This window comes from Salmo trutta, chromosome 9, assembly GCF_901001165.1.
Source record: "Salmo trutta chromosome 9, fSalTru1.1, whole genome shotgun sequence".
Lineage (NCBI taxonomy): Eukaryota > Metazoa > Chordata > Actinopteri > Salmoniformes > Salmonidae > Salmo > Salmo trutta.
This window is the reverse complement of record NC_042965.1, coordinates 21,706,093-21,726,240: the sequence shown is the minus strand read 5'-3', so window position 1 is coordinate 21,726,240 and position 20,148 is coordinate 21,706,093. Positions and strand designations below refer to the sequence as shown.

Genomic DNA, 20,148 nt, shown 5'->3' with positions numbered 1-20,148 from the left:
GGGATATTGGAATGGAATATAACTAATAACATGAAATAACGTTGGAATATAACATTTAATAACAATAACTCATAACTCAGGAAAATTGGAGCACAACTCATGAGCCCCCCTTCTGCACTACTCACTCCTAATCCAACCCCCACCTGTGACTAAAAACAGCGGGAGAGATGCCAACTGAAAAGCTGTCTCTTAAAAACGTAGCTAGCTATCTAGCTATATGACATAAAATGCTGTGTGAAATAGCTAAAAGGCAAAAAAGTAGCAATAACTGTAAAGCTATCAGGCACTAGTGGAAACATTTACAACTGCAATTAAGTTACGTTATCTTTTTTAATGTATTTTACCTCAGACGATCTGGTAGTAATATTGCTAGCTAGCACTCCTATCAGCTTATGCTAACTAGCTAGATGGCTAGCATTTACTGCTAGTGAAGTTGCTAGCTAGCAAGTTAGCATAAACTAGCACTAACCAGGTTAGTCATTGTCTAAATGTCATGTAGAAACACATTCATAACCATAAAGGGGTAACTAGCCCCCAGGGGCCAGTTACCCCCTGGTGGGTGGTGGCGAGTTGCCCAAACACACTCATCCAACATATTACTATTACTTGACTAACCCCATTCTGTACAAATTTGCGCAACTGCTGCATTCAAACAAGGCTGCAATGAAAACTTATGGGACTGTAGCGACTGTGTTGGCATCAAAATCTGGGGTGTGAACTACGTTTCTACTCAAGCGTTGATTGGCATGGTAATGGCCCAATAGTATTAGAGAAAAGTTGAAAAAACTGACCCCTCTGACGCTGTACGTTAAATTGTGACGTGTCAGTAATGTACAGCAAGCTCATTCTGTGTCGTACAGTATCTCTTCACCAGGTGTAGTGCTTCTCTGGCATATTAAAAACAAGAAAGGGACAGGGACAGGGACAGGGGGGATACCTAGTCAATTGTACAACTGAATGCATTCATTTTTTGCGTCATCCCTGCAAGCCATCATGACTCTCAAAGCCGCAACAGCCTCTGTTTACTTATGAAGATAACTTTAGCGCCACCCTAAAAACGTGATTCAAATTCGACACAAACCTTCAATGACACATTATATAAACTCTTCATAGTGTTTTATTTACATTTTAGAGGTGATAAATTGGACAGATCGGGTGAAAAAAGCCATTTCCCCACACAGTTTATCTCCCCTTTCCCTATCACGCAGTAGGTTTCGCTTCCCCACCCGACAGAGCTCATTGCCTTCTTTAATCATGCAGAGATGGGCAGCATGAAGGTCTCATCATGATTTTGCTGTAAAGGGGAGAAATGGTGCTTTACAATGGTATTCATATTAGAGTTGACCTGGAAGTATTACGTTTTTTGGGTGCTAAAATAAGGTCAATTGTACGTTAGAGCGCGATGTACACATGTGCGTTAGCTAACTATACTTTACTCAAAAAGTTTCTACATTTTTTGCTCTAAACAAGTGGATTATTTATCTTAAGGCTTTCCTACTTGTATATTTAAAACAAATATATAGATCTAACTTCATTGGAATATATTTACAACTTTTTCAAAATGTCAATTTTTTAAAATTCATTTACAACAAAATCATTTTAAAATATCTCCAAAAGTTGTGATCACACAGAGGAATTTTGTTGTTGAGCAAGAGCAGCCAGGGAAAGTGTTGGGCAAATAATTTGGTGACATCTTGTGGTCTTAATGAGAATTACGGGGGGGGGCAGTTACCCCAGGGTGCTAGTTACCCCCTAGTACCCTATATGTCATACTAAACAGCATATAAACACTCTAAATAGGTCAGGAGACAATTATTTAGGCTATATTATTTCAAGGCTATAGCCTACAAAGAAATAAATTGTGAAGCATTTGTTAGTGCGACACAATAGGCTGGTGGGGACATAAAGCGTTCAGCATTTAAACAACATTTCGTTGTATTAAATCATTATAGTCTATAAATTGCGCATAATAGGCTGTGACTTACTTATAATTAAATACAAATTAAACGAAAAATGACTTATTAGTGCCTCTGAATTCACTTAGAAACAAGAGCCACTGGGACACCCTTTTGGCCACTCTTGCCGGGCTGGGCAGAGATGCATTTTAAAAACATAATATGTATAGGTCTGAAGGTTTTTAGGCAAAGTAACCCAATCAAAACGGAAAGCTCCTTGAACGTGGGAATATGCCAGGCCTATTGGGCCAATTCAATTATGGCCTATTGTATAGATAATAAAACAAAAATGAACGAAACGTTTAAGAGATTAGATTTTTAGTTTATAAATACTTTGCTACAATGACACTTAGTTATCTACCCGCCTAGTTCATTTATTTTAGCATGTGCACGGAGTAAGTACACCATCATTCCGTTGGTGTATGTCTTTTCAGATTCCACAATGATTCTTTAGTTCTGGACACTACATCACGGCACTCGATCTCTTGCTCCTTGTTAGCCACCTTGATTTAGCACCTGTGTGTTTTAGCAATTTCTTTATGAAAATATTTAGCGAACTCCATGACAATAGCTAAAGCAAGGGGCTATAGCAGCACACAAGTAGACTACAAATGCATGCTGGGGCGGGCATGCCCTGAGCTCGTGAAGTGAGCGCTACTGGAGCGAAATTGGAGCGGGCGAGAAGGTCGACACTCCAGCCTTTGGGAATCTCGATCAACGCTTCAATCAAATTGGGCACGTTCCGCTCCTTTCTCTGCTCCAACACCGCTCCGCTCACATACTCTTAGTTGCCATGGGTACTGAAATAAATCACTGCATGAAACTCTCCCCCTGCCCTTGCCATTGGACATTCTTTACGGGTCTGACTGCCTCCCTCAGGGCTGACCAAATAAAGGATTTAGCCAAGTACCTGCAGATTTAAAGGGCACATATTTCCCTGCGTCAGACCATTTATTATTTAGAATTAGGATTGTTTGACAGTGTCCTGACCATAGAGATCCTAATCAGTTTGTTAAGTATTCTAATTCCTAATTGTATGGTCCTGACATTAAATTAGATAAACTGTCAAAAAGGTTCTGTCTCAAAGTAGACCAAAAAGCAGTTCGTCTACACAGCTGTTTCCTCTGAGGAATGCTAGAGTCTACTTGATCGTCTACAATCACTGAGTTAATTACCATAATAATGTTGTGTATTGTATTATAAATACTTGTATAATACCCTAATACTAGTATTATAGATGGATAATGTTTACTGATGTAGCTGTGTTATTAATACATAATCAGAATGTAGTCTAATAATAGACACAAATATCAATAACTTTATTAATCAAATCAATGACCTAAAATGAAAATGTCAAGATCATATATTTAGCGAAACACATTCTTCTAATTAATCTCAGGGTACATGCAGTGTAGCCACAGTGCAGTGCAATCTGAGGTGGCTGTTTTCCAGCTCTCCCTTGTTAATCTACCAATGATCTTCTGTTTTAAGGTACAATCAGTAATTTCAACAGTCTGACCCTGACACTTTTGTTTGTAAAATGAGGAATGGGGAAACTGCTCGACAATTGCTAAGCTGATATTCTTGAAAAGTATAGGTATATATTTTAGCCTAGCCAGCCCTATGACAATCATTAATTGAACAATTTAACAGCAGAAACTATTACAGATTGCGCCTTTAAGAAGCAGTTCGTTCATTCCCCGCCCTCTCCAAAGACAGCAGAAAAGCGTTTGACGTGGCATAGGGTCCGGAGATGACATAGTTGAACATCACCGTTGCTAGCCTGCTACATCTTGCTATTCAAGTATAGCCTACTGTAGGTAACGATAGGTTTGCAGAATAGGTGAGCGACACGAACGACCAAGACCGTCTGCTCTAAAGCATGAATCTCCTCAACGTGCTGCAATCAGAGGAAATTATGTGGTTCTTCATTTTCGTCAGCTTCCTTAACTGTGTGTCGGCCTATGATGTAGATCTGAAGAAACTGGATGGGCTCGCAAAAGCGAAGGTGGAGGTAGGCTTGAGTAAGAATATTAACCCAATTGCAATTAGATTCGTAAACAAAGCCACTTCAAGTAGCCTAAGATAACAAGAATGAATAAGAAGCAGGCTTTGTCGATATAATTATGGATCATGTTTTGGTATTATTGGATACACGTATAGATCAATACATTTAGATTTGTATTGAGGGAAATATTGGGTAGCCTAACTGTTGTCCTATGTGCGCATGCGTAGGTTTTTGGGAGGAGGAAAATAAATGAATGAAAAGTTTAAACCCTCCTCGCATCTGCTCCTATGGGTGTCTATCCATGTTATTGGCTTTTGATCAAACATTTTGGTAAATAACATTAAGTGCAATAGTGATTCCACTGCACATTATACTACTCTAATGGGTTGAGACTCATGGGCATTTATAAGACTAAATGATTGATTACAGAGAATAGCCTTTCTGTTACAATAGAATGCCAGTGAATTACTTCAACGTGGCTGCAAGATGAGACCTCAAATTACAGTGGACTAACAATGCCTTTTTCAGACTTTCTTCTCATTGTGAGAACATATCATCCAGGGTGCATCACACCTGCCAGGATCTTTCAGTGAAAAATGTGTTGTCAAGTTGGCATTCACCTGTGGGATGCCTACCTATCAGCAGGTAGTAATGAATCTCAGAGCAGAGCTGTAAGCTTGGCCACATATCTATGTACCCATGGATGTGCAAACCACATCCCCCTCCCATGGGCTAAACAAAATATCATTACATAGGGCAGGGATCATCAACTGGATTCAGCCAAGGCTTTTTTTCTTGAGCAGATGGTCGGGGGTCCGGAACATAATTACAAATAATATGCAGACTGCAAATTGACCGCAAGAAGCCCAAACAGATATATTTGACTAACAATAATTTAGAAACCTTTCTTACATTGTATACGATCACGTCTCTCTATAATGCGTGGGAATACTTGAACAGATTTCCCAAATTAAAATCACTTGGAGCATATTTAGTCGTTTATGTCCAACAATGAAAATAAAATTGCTTATTTTTTGCTCAACCACCCGCGGCCGCCAGTTGGGGAACTCTTTCTTACATAGGGCCTACATATAGTATAGGCCTATGGTATATCAACAAGAGGCAACATGTTTTTCAGACAGTGAGTGTTTCACTTGTGTCCAGATGGTGCAATAAGTCGCTTTATTTGCTGATAGTCCTGACTCCTACAGTACTAATGGGTCAGGAGGACCACCTGGGTCTGAATCAGACCCAGTCAGTCACCCACTGCCCTGCTCCTGTCCTGGTGGGATTTATAACCACTGTCCTGCTTAATCTTTTTCTCAGTCATGCGGTGGATGACAGCTGAACCGGCTGAGAGAGGTAAGTGCTTAAGTAGGCCTATTGTTATCAACAGTCTTCTCTGTATATGTACAGTATTATTGTTATTTTGCAATTGATGAAATGCTCAGAAATATCACTGCCTGCCCAACAAAGCAGAGTTACACTAACCATCAACTCTTCAACCCCTCAGGTCAAAGCCTTTGTGACCCAGGACATTCCTCTTTAGTATCCTTTCATTTTGGTGATAGCAGACGTGCAGAGCTGTGAAAGCTGATGTGTGGTAGGTAGGTCCTCTGCCGTGATGTGGAAGCCATGCACTGGTTGACAACGTTTAACTGATTTAACCATCTCAGAATAAATAATTAACAGCCTTACTGTTTTATAAACTATGTAAGGGGCCAATCTGCAGTTGAAACAATAAGAGGTAACCTCACCACTGTTTTGGTAAAAAGCTGAGGGATGGGGCTAGAGAACTGTAACCAATCAAATGTACCCTCCATTGACCGTCCATGATATCAAAATGATAGTTTTAACCATGTTTTGAGGCTAAACAGTGTTTGTTTACAAACATTGGAGTAAAACAAGCTTCGATTTTGGGTTCTGATGGGGTACGACAGTTGAACTAAGCTAATTTATTTAAGTTATATTCTTCAAGAATCAATGGTGGATATATAATTGATGGTGGATATATAATTGATTTATAAGTCCAAAAATGTATGTAGCAACTGCCCCTTTGATGAAAAGTGCTACCAAAAAAGAGTAACGAGAACAAAGTTACACAGCAGCTAAACTTACTACACATTTGTACTCGTCATCTGACCAAGTAATTGAAAGCTATTTCTGCAGACAGAAGCATATATATATATATATATATATATATATATATATATATATATACACACTCTGAAAGCCATACCTTTACCCTGCAGATAGCTTTCTGTCCTGAAGCAGTCACAGCTCCAGCATGTAAGACTGTCCTGAAGTGATCTCATAACTGAAGTGCTTCATGCATTTCCCTGTCATGTATGGAGGCTGGAGCACAAAGTCCAAGCTGTACATGACCATACTTCCTCACTAGCTGGTGTGATGACCGACAGCAGGGGCACTGGTGCGTGAAGGAAGTTGTCCTGGCCTGGGGTGTCAGACACGTGTCAACTGTGTGCGGGCACTCTTTGCATTGCATTTCCTTGTTTGCCTCTTTGTTTGTAACCCTTGACTCATGCCATCCCAGCCATAACCTGGTAATGAAGCACATCCCTGGGGCTGATCCCGAGCTTGTCCTCCTCAACCACTACTACGAAGAGCTGGACGTAAGTGAGCTGCTGAAACACACTGACGTTTACTGTAACTAACACATCTCTGGTGTTAATGATTTACTGTAGGTTCTCACTAGTGCGCTATAATGGTTAATGAAAGATTGGTCATACATGTTGCAGGCTTACTTATCTAGAGATGCATGCATGTAAAGGGTGGGCCTACTACTGCACAGAAATTGTATGACAAACTCATCTGTGCATGCTACAGCTTGTGGAAGAATAGAGAACTCTTGTGGGGATCGGCATCTCACCTACATGTATCTGCCCTGTTCAGCGGATCACCCTGTCTGACATGACCCGCTCTGAGATCAACGAGCTGCTGGAGAAGTTGGGCTTCTACAAGAAGGCTCAGCCTGAGGACCAGGTCCCAGAGGAGTTCCGCTTTTCCCCCGCCAAGGACAGCCCCTTCAAAGCAACTCCCTCCTCCTCCTCTTCAGCCCCCGCAGGCAACGCTTCCTCAGATTCTGATGCAGAGGCCAAGCACTCTGACCTGTAATCCTCACAGCAGTAAAGAGTCTGCAGTCTGTGTGGACCTGGACAGACAGGGTTACTCTCCTCCAGTGCTGGTCCAAGACCAGTTTGTTTCTGTAGCTCATAACAGAATTGTTTGGGATCAGAACACGGGACAAGCAGATCCTGGTTCAGCACTTGGGGTAACTGTCTCTCTGTAGCATCAGAAAAGGTTACACAATTTTTTAAAATCTTCCGTTTGTTCATTTATTTCAGGTGATGCGTATGATTTACCACTAGGTGTCAAGTGTCTTAAGGGGTCTCCTCTGACAATCTCTCTCGTGTGTCTAATGACTTCCTGTCCGCTGTGGAACTGAATGACGCCCCTGGCTGTAAAATCTCCTGATTGGCTTGGGGCCGATGCAACGTGTCCTGGTGGGTAGGGCTTAGGCACACAAGGGGATTCAAGTGATGGGATGACAATTGTAAAACAATAAAAAGTTAAACTTACAATATTTTTGTACGATGTCCCATTTGTAGAATGTCCTTAAATCAAACTCCCATTGCGCGCACACACAAACACGGGAAAAGAATAAGTGTTAGAGTAGAAGACATACACTGTTTCTTAAGTTGGTTTAATTGTTAATTAACATTCATTGTGGTGTACATAAACATTGAATTGACTGTCCAAGCATGTATGTACAGGATTAACTAGTTTGTGGAAACTTTCTGGTTGCAGAATATTAAATTGTCGTAACCATATTTTAACTCTGCATTGTTGGAAAAGGACCCATAAGTAAGCATTTCATTGTTAGTCGACACCTGACAAATTAGATTTAGTAAATTCCTCTGTTCATCTGTAATTGAGACTAGAGAAAGTGAATTAAATCAAAACCAGTTCTAAAACCAACCGCAGTCTTAAAATTATTGATAAAGAAACCATAAAACATTTTATTTAGCTAGAATTCAGAAAATATACATTGGCAATAAAGTACATTCAGCCTTTATCATTAATATTCTCCTGTTCACCTGTCTGTCATACTCAACTGAGCTGAAAGCCAGCTTTCATTGGGCCCATGGATGTAGAGAAGGGAAGTTGGTTGGTTCCTCTAGGTTCTGGTCTTTCTAGGGAGTTTTTCCTAGCCACTGTGCTTCTACACCTGCATTGCTTGATGTTTGGGCTTTTAGGCTGGATTTCTGTACAGCACTGACATCAGCTGATGTAAGGAGGACTTTATAAATACATTTGATTGGTTGGCCTCCAACAAACCTTTTTATATTCAACCAGGCAAGTCAGTTAAGAACAAATTCTTATTTATAATGACAGCCTACCCCGGTTAAACCTGGACAACGCTGGGCCAATTGTGCGCTGCCCTATGGGACTCCCAATCACGGCCAGTTGTGATACAGCCTGGAATCGAATCAGGGTCTGCAGTGACACCTCTAGAGCCCACAAATACTGATATTACCATAACCTATAGCCAGTACAAACGTTTTCATAGATGGACTCGAAACAAAACTTCAAAGCATATGGTACGACCACCAACAAAAATGTTACCTAAGCATAATTAAAGAGCTATGTGTTTGCTGGGTGGGCTGATGCAGGCAGTGTGAATGTGACAACTCCATGCCAAGTTTTTGTTAGACCCCAATGTAGCGAACTGAGGCAAGGAAAAGGTGGGGAGAGATGTGATAATCTAGAAACACCAATGTGTGATTTTACCTGTAACTACTATCACAACATGGCTATTACAACCTAGTCTGGCTTTAACCTCAGTGGGTCTGTAGATTCAGATATCGCTTTTGCGCAGCATAGGGCTGCATCACCTTCAACGGGTCGGCAGAACCCGGAAGCATACAGTTTTCAGGGGAAAAGCAGAGAAGAGGCAAAGCCTGAACCAGATGTTTCTGCAGAACCTGCTCAGGCGTTTCTTTACACCTGCTACGTTAGGGCTGCATAGACAGATCCGCCAATTTCATAATGCCAGCTACTGAGTAACATCGGGCGGCAGCTAGCCTAGTGGTTAGGGTAGGGATGGGCAACTCCATTCCTTAGGAGCCTGATTGGTTTCACACTTTTGCTTCAGCTAACACACCTGACTCCAATAATCAACTAATCATGATTTTGAGTTTAGAATGCAGTTAGTTTAATGAGCTGTGTTTGCTAGGGATGGAGAAAAAGTGACACCACTCCGGCCCCAGGGACTGGAGTTTCCCATCCCTGGGTTAGAGTGTTGGGCTTGGTCACTAGTTCAAATCCTCAAGCCAACAAGGTGAAAAATCTGTCTGTGCCTTTGAGCAAGGCATTTAACCCTAATTGGTCTAGGGTCCTGACTCTGGCCGTGACCCCACTTTCTTGAGGATGTCTCAGGGAGAGTTGTGATATGCAAAATATAATCGAATTTAAAAATGCGTATGAATAAATACCTGTATGTGTGTGTAATAGGATAAATATAAGCACCCACCAAATAATAATTAACATCCCTCCATACCAAGCACTATTTAAAACAATTGAAAAAGTGTTTAGCAGATTTGGTAACACCTTTAACAGTACCAGAGTGGGGACTGAAGGAATATTAACAATGCCTCATATCATATTTTTTCTTCTTCATCATCACCAACAGCTTGAGTAACATCTTGCAATTGTCACAGAAAACAAAAAAATGTAGGCATTAATGTGGGTGAGGGAATACAGTAAAATCCCTAGTTTTCTCATGTACATTTCATTTAGGGTTTTGTTGGTGCTATATCTTCCGACTTCCAAACCATGTATAGAACTGTCTTATGACTGATAGGCTGTACAACTAAATATCAGTATAAAATAAAAATATCAATTAGAGCTTAAAGATAATCTATTAAACTTTGGAATTCTCTTTCTGGAAGACGGGAAGGTTCGCACAGCCTGAACAAATGTGTCCAGAGGAAGGGAATTTATCTGTCTGACATGCCACCGCCGTCAACAAAGATAATCATAAGACAGATGCCACCACCTACACAAACACACTCCCCACCCCGTTGGCCATCAGAGATGTACAAATCAGTAACACCCCTCACTCAGAGTCGGGGCTGCTGTCTTTTGGGACATGGGTGGTGTTCAGGACCAGGGCTCAGGATGAGAGGAGGGGTGCGATGGGGGAAGATACACAGTGAGCAGAGGGGCAGATCAGAGGTTGGTGCCCTGGAGTTTGGCGAGTTTCATCTCGTGCCTGCGCAGGTGGTTGACCAGTGACTGCACATAGGTGAACACACACTTGGAGTCAGGCTTCCTCCCCATGATCATCATGTCCTCTACCTCCAACAGGGGCATACAGTTGGCACATTCCCTAGGGGAGGGAGACATATGGTGAGACAGAGAAAGGGAGAGAGGGAGCGGTGGGGACATGGAGAAAGAGATGAACAGAGTGATGGTAATGATAAAATATAATGTTCTCTCCACAAACACTGCTCTCATAACAGCTTTTTTATCCACCCAAACTAACCAGATACGAGGGACCCCCTCTACAAAGCATTAGTTTCAAAAAAGCATTATAGGCATACATTTAGGAGATGTAGAGACCATTCCAAACATATTCTGCCATTAGCTAAACAAAATAATCTATGTGCAATGCATGCATATAACCACGGGGTGGCACACTTGACAAACTACTCATCACTGACAGTACTGCAGCTGACTGACTGTTAAAACAGTGCGAGCTGCCCAGCTGGGAGAACAGGGGAGCGAGAGCTCTGGGAAACAGCTGCAAGGTGGGAGACCGAGTGAGCACAACTACTAGAACAGCAGATGGTAACCTATCCCCTTAAAGAGAGACGAATGTCAACACTGTAAAACTCTGTTTCCCCTTTAATGTTTTAGATTCTGAAGAGGTAAGTATATTTGTCATTCAGCGATGGCTGTTATAAACAGACCAGGCTGTAAATAGAAAAACAATTCTGAAGTCACTAAATGAGGGGAGATGATACACATGTTTCACACACCACAGGTCTGACATTTCTTTTTCCTCTCCACTTTGTTTCCAATCTCTGTTTCCACTCCAGTGTTGTGGCAGCTCCTTTTAAAGTGTGGATCTGCAGATGGGGAGTGCTGATGGCTGGCCCTCTGCCTGGCTGGAGCCTGGCTCTGAGTGCAGTCACATGCTCACAGTCCATGTTTGGGCCTCTGGACCCCAGCACCAGGCTCACAGGGTGAAGAAAACTGCACTCTGACCTATACCTTGACACACTCCAACACTTCCTACCACTTCATATGACTTCCTGCAGGTTAATGATCATGTTTATATTAATGGATAGCTCACTTCATCATCAACATACGAATAACCAGTGGCATTTCCGGTGGAACTGTTGTTGATCCTGCCATTCACCTCCCCACTCCACAACATTAACTCCTACACACACAGTCACACACTGGGAGAATCTCAATTGGGTTTGCTCAATTCCTCGCATCCTGTCCTCTATCCTCTCCTGTTGAAAAAGGTCAAAGGTAATCGAGAATAGGAGTCGAGAAGAAACCAATGTGCTTGTATGAAATGACTCCTCAACTAGCTCGTCATCAGGAAGATTAAGTTTACAGCAGAGGAATCCCAAAATACATGTGTAAAGTGGTAAAAATAAATGTTTCTAGATACAAGCATAGCGTATCTAAGTAGCGCATCGTTTTTAAATGTATGCCTACTTTTCTCCTCTGAGCAAATGGCTGATTCAAGGGGATGAGGTAGATTTCAAAACTCTTCCGTGCAGTAAACACTTCGGTACCCTCCCCCGGAGGAGGCAATCTAGGAGCTGATTAAACTAATCCCTTCACCTATTAACAAATTTAAACTCTCCTACATATGGCGACTACTTATCGGTTTCCGGGTCACGGCCGAGGGGAGGACAGAGGAGTCGGGTAAAGGATGGACTTTTCGCCAATTGAGAATCTCCCACCAATCCCACCCCATAAACGCCCCAGCACCAGCGTGAGGTTCCTCCGTGGGCCTGTTCCCTCTCTCACCATGAGTGCATTTAGGGTCCTAGGGGTGTGACTCTAGGAGGAGTTTTTGGTTTTAACCAGGCCCTTGGTCACCAGGCCCCTGTAGAACTCCTGCAGGTACGTGTACACACACTTCCAATCTGGCTCACGCATCCGCACCATGTCCTCCACGTCCAACAGCTCGGGACAGTCAGCCAGCTTCCTGCACCCGCACCCCGGAGAGGGAGCAGGGGGAGAGAGGGGGTGAGAAAGAAGAGGGAGGAAGAGAGAGACAGAAAAAATGCCGAAAATATATAGCGAGAAGGTACAGATATAAGTCAACAGACAGAAGGAAAGAAGGAGGTTGAGAGAGAGCGAGAGAAGCAGTGAGCAGCCAAACAAGAGGAATACCCAGGGTGTGGAGAGGGAGAGAGAGAAAAGACAAAAACAAACCATAACATTACATTGTCTGTGTTGACAGACATATCCATGAGTTGACGTGCTTCATGAACAACGTGACACATATGGGCGCGCACACACACGCAGACACAAAATGGAAAATGAAGCGTCAGGCGACGTCCATTTTGCCGTTTTGTTTGTTTGTTTGTTTGTTCTGTGCACTGAGACAAAAGACTTGGACATGGGGGTATAGGGACATCAACCATAGAACATTGGCTTTGTTTTGTCCAGTACAAAAACAAGAGACAAGGAAAAAACAACAAGAATGCTACAATCACAAAGACATGGACCACAGGGTGAACCTAGAAGAGAAACCCTGTGGTGAGTGTGTGTTGGAGGGGTGTGTGAGAGGGGTCCAGTTGAGGCACACTGGCAGGTTGTGGGGGAGGAGGGGTGAGGTTGGTGCCCAGGGAAAGGAGTAACAGTGCAGCAGAGTGACAAAGAGGGGGTTGTGGGGGTAGCTAGGAGGAACACGTGTTTGACAATCTGGTGGTTACGTCATCATGGTCGTAACAGGTGAACTCAGCAGACACTGGTGGGTGACAGGACACAGGTTGACAGTACATGACCTCATCAAAAGAAGAGGTGACAGAGATGGAGTGAGGAAGAGGAGATGGACAGATTAAAGGAGAGAGGGAAGGAGAGGGGTCTGGGAGGCAGTCAGTCTAGTGCTCTTCCTGTACTGTAGTAACCTGGTGGTTGTTGGGAAGGGGTCAGTCTCAGGAGTTTCCTGGTTTAGTTCAGAGTTGGTGGATGGAGGGTCACGTCACACAGCGGTTACTGAGGAGAGCATCTCTGAGAGGAGAGAGTGGATGGAGAGTGGAGGTTTAGAGGTACAGGACATAGTAGTAGTAGATCCAGAAGCTGACTTGATTGACCTGAGAGAGAGAGGAAGGATACAACTGAGCAGTGGGCCCAGGCCCATCACAACCCTCTCAATGTAGGCCCTTGACACACAGTGAGTTGAGTAAAACAGGTGAATCTGATGAATCCAAAAGGCTGAATTCTGTGGATGCACATTCTCTTCCTCCCTCAGGCAGACAGTCTTACTACTGTACGTGGATGGGTAGTTAGGTGGTAGCAAGGCTAAGAGAGGGTGGTGAGAACCCAGAGGTCCTGTACTGCTGAGCCTGAGGAATCCATAAACTGGCAGCTCAGTGTTGATCTTACAGAGGTCAAACAAACATATCCAATAGAGATCAAATCTGTTCCGAGAGAGAGGAGTGTGTTGGTTTTGGGCAGAGAAAGGCGAGGGAAGTAGTTTGTCTTTGGGTTCTCCAGATGTTTGACTGATTTTGAGTTCAATGGGTGGGCAAAGAGTTGGTTAGACAGCTACAGTGGATCTACTTCCCCAAAAACAGAGCCTTGGGGTGGTCAGACGATTGATGGTCTTGGGGACGGAGGAAGTTTAGAAGATGGTGCACTCAGATCCTGGTCCATTCTGCTGTAAATGGCCACGGGGCAACTCCAAGAGTGAAGCTTCGATTTACCCCAAGTCTGAAGTTCTGATTAAACGTTATACTCCAAGACATGACATTCAGTACATCTATGAGCGTATGCATGACGTACAGTTTACAAGTGTAAGTATTTGTGTATGTGTGTACTCACTCTGCAGTGCTGAAGGCCACCTCAAAGTTGTGTCTGCGGTTGGCAGGGGTGAGAGAGGAGTAGTCAAAGGCCTCTGGGAAGAAGTTATGCACGAGGGCACAGAACGCCATGCCATCACTCCAACTGGACGAGAAGTTCTGGATGTCCACATTCTGCAGGGGAAAAGAGAGGAGGAGAGAAATTATTCAATCACAAAGCATTGGTCACCCAACAGACTTCAGAGTATGTGAGAGAACACAGCATTGCTGTCAGAGAATACATGGCGGAATGTTTTGCATGCAGTAGAGGTTATATAAAAGACCTAACCCTCACACCAGGATGAACTAAAGTGAATGCCACAGATCTTTAAGTAGACTGGACACTCAGGATGGTGCCATTGCGGGTTGGCTCACCTGGTATGAGCGGGTCTTGGCGCGGCACCAGTCCAGGAGCATCTGTTTGATGGAGTTGGCATTGGGCACCACGCAGCTAGCCGAGCGCTGGACTGTGTTCACCTTGGCAACTGCTTTATTTCCTGGCCTGAAGAAGGGGGATTGGTTTATGCTAGTATTGACGTTTTCTCCTTCTATTCTTAGTTATTTCTATCCTTACCCTCCGCTCTCCTTGTCCAGTTTCTCGATCATGGCTTTGCGGGACTGTGCGGCGGACATCTTGGGCAGAGTCTGGGCTCTCATCAGCTCCTTGCGCTTCTCTGCCTGTCGGCGCTCCGCAGCACGGGACGCCGAGTCGTCCTCGCGGTCAAACACACTGATGGATGGAAGAAGGGAGGAAGAGAGAGAAGGGAAGAGAGAGAAGGTGTAAATTACCGTTCAACACAATGTCAGTTAATCCTATAGTGGTTGCTGAGAAGGAGGGTTAAGACACAGAATTCAATAGAACGCAGTATTATATTGCATCGCTATGGGTTCAGTGCTCACCTGCCCACTTTCCTGGTGGAGCTGCTGCTGGAGGTAGAGGAGGAGCAGCTGTAGGACTTGGACTGAACTGTCCCCACTAGAAAACACAGGGAGGTGGTGGTGGTGAGACCACACAACACCATATATGGATAAAAAGAGTGATAGTAATCAAACTATGACGATGATGAAAATGCTGATTTAAATTAGTAGGAGGCAGATGTGCTGACTCACCGTCTGTTTTCTTCACATAACTGGCCTCCATGATGGTGCTGTGAGCTGTCCTGCTGCCATCACCTAGACACACAAACATGGAAATACATTTGAAGTATTTCATCTGACTTGGGAAGATCCTGCGCGGTTAAATACGAGATAGTGTATTACCCAAATATGTCAGCCATGTTGTCAGTCTAATACATGGTGTATGATTGGCTTACCAGACTGGGCAAAGCGGTCTGTCTTGGTGACTTGGCTGAGGGTGGAGCCATCAGCTGACATCTCCACCTTCCTCATCACCACCTCTCCAGCTCCTCCTCCTCCCGTACGACCCTTCTGACTATGCTCCTGTCTCTGCTGCCGAAGCTCCGCAAGACGAAACTCCCGCTCCTTTTCTCTCTGGTCTGAGATAGAGGATGGGAGGGAGGGAGGGAGAAGGTCAGTGGAAAAAGAGGGAGAGGAAGGCACTCAAGCTGACAGCCTCTCTCTGCTACAAAGCTAGAGGTACATTTCAACATTCTTTCCAAAGTACCATCAAAAGCCTATGAACACAGACAGCCACCCACAGGTGAAAGCCAAACACAACCAACCCCAGGCTGTGCTGTGGTGGAGCATGTGCTGGACAAACATATCAAAGTGCAAACAAAGACTCGGAACGTCACGTCAGACCGCTGAGACACTGGCATAGAAAGGCTACTAAACGCTGTCCAACACACTGATACCATAACACCAGTACTGACCCGATGCCTCGGGGGTTCTAGCAGTCTTACCTGTCCATTTACCTTCCTAAACACCAGACCCACCGAATAACTCTCATGATCACTGAACTATATTCCTCAGGTCTCTCATTTACTGGCTAGGGTTAAGGGCAATACAGGGATGAACTGGCTGGTTAGCTACTGAGCCCAAGGAACATTCTCTGACACAGAGTTCTGAGTCCTTTCTGGAGTGTCAAAGAACAGTCAGCACTATGCACCCAGCCAGCCATTATGTGGAACAGCATCAGGTGTGTTTGCCCTGTGGCAGTGACACCATGACAAACATCATGACTCATGCGTTTTAACAGATGTATTAGCATATCCCTCATTGTCCACCATACAGGCTCCTCATGTCCTTGGTTTCTGCTGGTCAGTTCATGATCAATGTGTATCACTGAGAGAACTCAATGATGAGCTTCAAGCACAATAACAGCACTGGTAGGACAGTATTGTTGACAATGAGGGGATACAATCAAGTGGGACATTGTCAAATTACAAAAACGGATGCATACTGTATTAATATAATCCACACAAACACACAGGACGTTCCTACCTATTTCCTCTTGAGTACATCCCAGTTCGGCCTCTGAGAGCAGGATGCGAGAATGTGAAAATAAGAGGATGGAAATAGCGAGAGATGAGGCAGGTACATAATGCAGACTAGACTTGATGAAGGTAATCTACCAGCAGAGACCCAGCAGTTAAAATATTGATAAAAGGAAGACAATGATGGAGAAAAGACATGACGGCAAAAAATATGAAGAAAGAACAAAGAAATGGATAACGTAGAATGAAAAAAAAGCAGTGAATGAAGAAATGAGGTTGAGGTATAGAGTGGTCAAATAAGTAGAGAGCGAGAGATTGAGAAAGGGCAAGGTGCTAGAAGTTGCAGAGGGGGAATGGACAGGAGGTTGATTAGTCTGGCTGTCGTCTCTCTCACCTTGCTTCCTCTTACGCAGATCTCTCATGGCCTGTCGGATCATCTTCCTCTCCTCAAAGTCCTTGGACTCATCCAGCTGTGGGAAAGAACAGGACAGACGGAAGGAATGAGAGGGGTCGGTCTTCGGACAAACTCTGTCACATAGCTACAAATACACACATACAACACACTCATACACAGAGTAGTGCACACACACACACAGAGAAATGTAAGGGTATGACCATTCCAAATGTACATTTTCCCAGCAGACCAGATTTAACCTCTCACTAATACACATAAACAACACCAGATTCCAACAAATCTGGGGATTTGAGGACTAAGTGCGTGTGTGATATGGGGGAGGGGAAAGTACCATTTTATCCAGGAGCTCCTCATCGTCGATGGTGGCCAGCTGTTCTGCATTCAGTTTTCTGGAGCACTCTTCGAATTTGTCCCGAGGTGGCGCAGAGGAGCCGTTGGGTACAGCAGCCGAGGGCTGACAGCAGGCCACCTGCACTGAGGGCTCCACTGCCAACACTGGCTCAGAGGCCATCTATGAGGGAATTGTGAATTATTTTCAGGTTATACAGCTTTTAAATCAGAATTGTCATCCATTTCAGCTAAGGGTCAATGTCAGTGGCAGCACAGATAAACACATACAAAAGCCCATTAGCGTTGGAGGTCGATCATACTCAAACAATTCCCCAGCTGATGAGAAACCATAGGACCAGGACACACCAAGCCAGGGGAGAGACAAAAAAGGGAGGCTTCCAATCCAGAAATCCCTACAGCTGTGTTTACAGAAAAGACACAGAGGCTTGCTGACATTTAGGACGGAATGAGCACCGGAGGATTTCAAAAACACTGCCTGGAATCTTCGGCGGTGGGAGGGGGAACATGTACACTTTCACACCCTCATGCCTCCCCAGGCCCTCCAGCTCCCCCCCAGGCCTCGCCAGTCCCTCCAGCTCCTTCCCAGGCCCCCCAGCTCCCTCGCCAGGCCCCCCAGCTCCCCCCAGGCCTCGCCAGTCCCTCCAGCTCCTTCCCAGGCCCCTCAGCTCCTCCCCAGGCCCCCAGCTCCCCCCCAGGCCTCGCCAGTCCCTCCAGCTCCTTCCCAGGCCCCTCAGCTCCTCCCCAGGCCCCCCAGGCCCTCCAGCTCCCCCCCAGGCCTCGCCAGGCCCTCCAGCTCCTCGCTAGGCCGTCCAGCTCCTCCCCAGGCCCCCCAGGCCCTCCAGCTCCCCCCCCCAGGCCTCGCCAGGCCCTCCAGCTCCTCGCTAGGCCGTCCAGCTCCTCCCCAGGCCCTCCAGGTCTTCAGTCTTTGTCACAGAGAGTGAGGATTAGTATACAGCAGGGGCACGATATTCTGCCAAACAGTTAGCTCACCCATCACTGACCCCTTCTGACTGACACCCTCTCAGTCAGTTTAAACCGTACGAGACTTCCATGAACAGAGGGCTCATGTCATGTCACAGGGGTAAAGCACTACTTTGGCTATGGGCCCAGAGAGCTGCATTAATGTAAATTGTGTAGGATAGACGCCAGCTCCATTCTCCCACAGAATACAGGACTATACACACTACAGCACTGTAAAAGCACAATCACATTGTCCAGAAGCAGATAGCGCACCCAGTCAGTGCTGTAACAGACAGGAGAGAGATGTAGGGTTTCTGTGTGCCTCCACTGCTGACAGGCGAAGAAAGGAGATGAGTCATGGACATAAACACAGCATAGTCTGGCTTTTTAACAGTGTGTTTTAAATGGCCATAAAGCCTATAGACATCTTGAATAGATTTCCATATGGTGCCACATGCCTTCTGCAGACTACAGAGGCTGGGCTGGTCTGCCTCCAGACTGCTGCTTTTGTAGTAACAGAGTCCAGGTCCAGATTTAGCCCCAGACTGCTGGCACGGTCCCCATCAGCTCACACACTCCACCCCCTCACTCTTCTCAGAGAGTCTTGCCAAGGAGAGGGTGCCCACCCAGTGTGATCCAGGGTGGCCTCTGGTTCTGGAGGTCTGGACTGAGAATTAGGGGTCTGACCCATGGGACAGGTCCTAGTGAGAGCCACTTGACCGCAGTGGAATGTTATTGGACATGGCCCTGCCAAACAAACAAGGCCTCACTGGAAGAGAGTGTGGCCATGGTGGGGTTAAGGGTGAGGACAGATTCACTTTAAATGGTTATAGAATTCATTGGTGATTAGGGTGACAGTTATAGTGACCTAGGGAGAAATATTTTATTTTTCTCTCTAGGTCTCCCAACATGAGAATGGACCTCATGTTCAGAGTGGCTGGTGTGCCTAACACTATGCCAGTGTGTAAAAGTGTCTGTAGACCCATAGGACTAGGTTATGTAAGCACTGGGGAAGCAGAACTGCATATATGATGAATAACTAAACGCTGGGGAAAAAGATGGGTATCCAGTTTTCTTTAATGAGCGTGAGAGTGGACATATGCTAAAGGTGTCTGGTGTGTCTAACATTATGCCATTGAGAGTGTCTGTATAGACCTACAGAACTAGCTTATGTACCTCGTTGTGAAGAGTAGGGGTCAGGTTAGGTCAGCCTCAATGCACCCAACTCATCCATCTGTGACATGGCTGAACTCAAAGAGAACAGCTTCCTTGGGCCTGGAGAGGCAGATGGACAGGACCAGCTGGACTGGCAGCATTACTGGGCCTAAGAACCCGGTCCAGCTGAATAACTAGAGGTAATACCAAATAAATACCCTTCAATATCCCTTAAAATGTCCTCAACACACACAACACTGTCACTCGTGACCAAAACAGCAGAAGTCAGCAGGTTTCAGAGCCTATCAGTGTTAGCTGTGTTTAATACCATTATAGGGTACAGTTGAAGTCAGAAGATAACATACACCTTAGCCGAATACATTTAAACTCAGTTTTTCCCAATTCCTGACATTTAATCCTAGTAAAAATTCCCTGTTTTAGGTCAGTTAGGATCACCACTTTATTTTAAGAATGTGAAATGTCAGAATAATAGTAGAGAGAAGGATTTATTTCAGTTTGTATTTTTTTCATTACATTCCCAGTGGGTCAAAAGTTTACATACACTCAATTAGTATTTGGTAGCATTGCCTTTAAATTGTTTAACTTGGGTAAACATTTCAGTTAGCCTTCCACACAAGCTTCCCACAATAAGTTGGGTGAATTTTGGCCCATTCCTCCTGACAGAGCTGGTGTAACTGAGTCAGGTTTGTAGGCCTCCTTGCTCGCACACGCCTTTTCAGTTCTGGCCAAAAATCTTTTATGGGATAGAGGTCAGGGCTTTGTGATGGCC

The 20,148-nt window shown here is 44.7% G+C and overlaps 3 protein-coding genes across 9 annotated transcripts in view; 1 reads left to right on the top strand and 2 right to left on the bottom strand.

Moving 5' to 3' along the window:
* Window positions 1-6,532, bottom strand: part of LOC115200176 (phosphatidylinositol 4,5-bisphosphate 5-phosphatase A) — a 36,698-nt gene extending 30,166 nt beyond the window's left edge. The window contains exon 1 of the mRNA XM_029762996.1: window positions 6,203-6,532. Coding sequence (XP_029618856.1) covers window positions 6,203-6,278 — 76 coding nt within the window. The 5' untranslated portion in view covers window positions 6,279-6,532. The remainder of the gene's footprint in view (window positions 1-6,202) is intronic.
* Window positions 3,659-7,562, top strand: selenom (selenoprotein M). The gene is made up of 5 exons (XM_029762998.1): window positions 3,659-3,969; window positions 5,290-5,325; window positions 5,477-5,511; window positions 6,518-6,596; window positions 6,877-7,562. Exons 1-5 carry the CDS (start codon window positions 3,838-3,840, stop codon window positions 7,096-7,098), a joined length of 504 nt encoding a protein of 167 aa, XP_029618858.1. The 5' UTR covers window positions 3,659-3,837; the 3' UTR covers window positions 7,099-7,562.
* Window positions 7,563-7,671: 109 nt separating this feature from the next.
* The window catches only part of LOC115200175 (smoothelin), a 94,093-nt gene continuing 81,616 nt past the window's right edge, over window positions 7,672-20,148 (bottom strand). For 3 of the 7 annotated variants that reach the window (XM_029762988.1, XM_029762993.1, XM_029762994.1), the window contains 10 exons: window positions 17,224-17,403; window positions 16,872-16,947; window positions 16,485-16,517; window positions 15,395-15,577; window positions 15,192-15,254; window positions 14,982-15,057; window positions 14,656-14,811; window positions 14,457-14,583; window positions 14,065-14,216; window positions 7,672-10,375 (listed from right to left, as the gene is read on the bottom strand). In XM_029762988.1, coding sequence (XP_029618848.1) covers window positions 10,216-10,375; window positions 14,065-14,216; window positions 14,457-14,583; window positions 14,656-14,811; window positions 14,982-15,057; window positions 15,192-15,254; window positions 15,395-15,577; window positions 16,485-16,517; window positions 16,872-16,947; window positions 17,224-17,403 — 1,206 coding nt within the window. In that variant the 3' untranslated portion in view covers window positions 7,672-10,215. The other 4 variants (XM_029762990.1, XM_029762995.1, XM_029762992.1 and 1 more) reach the window with 4 other exon arrangements.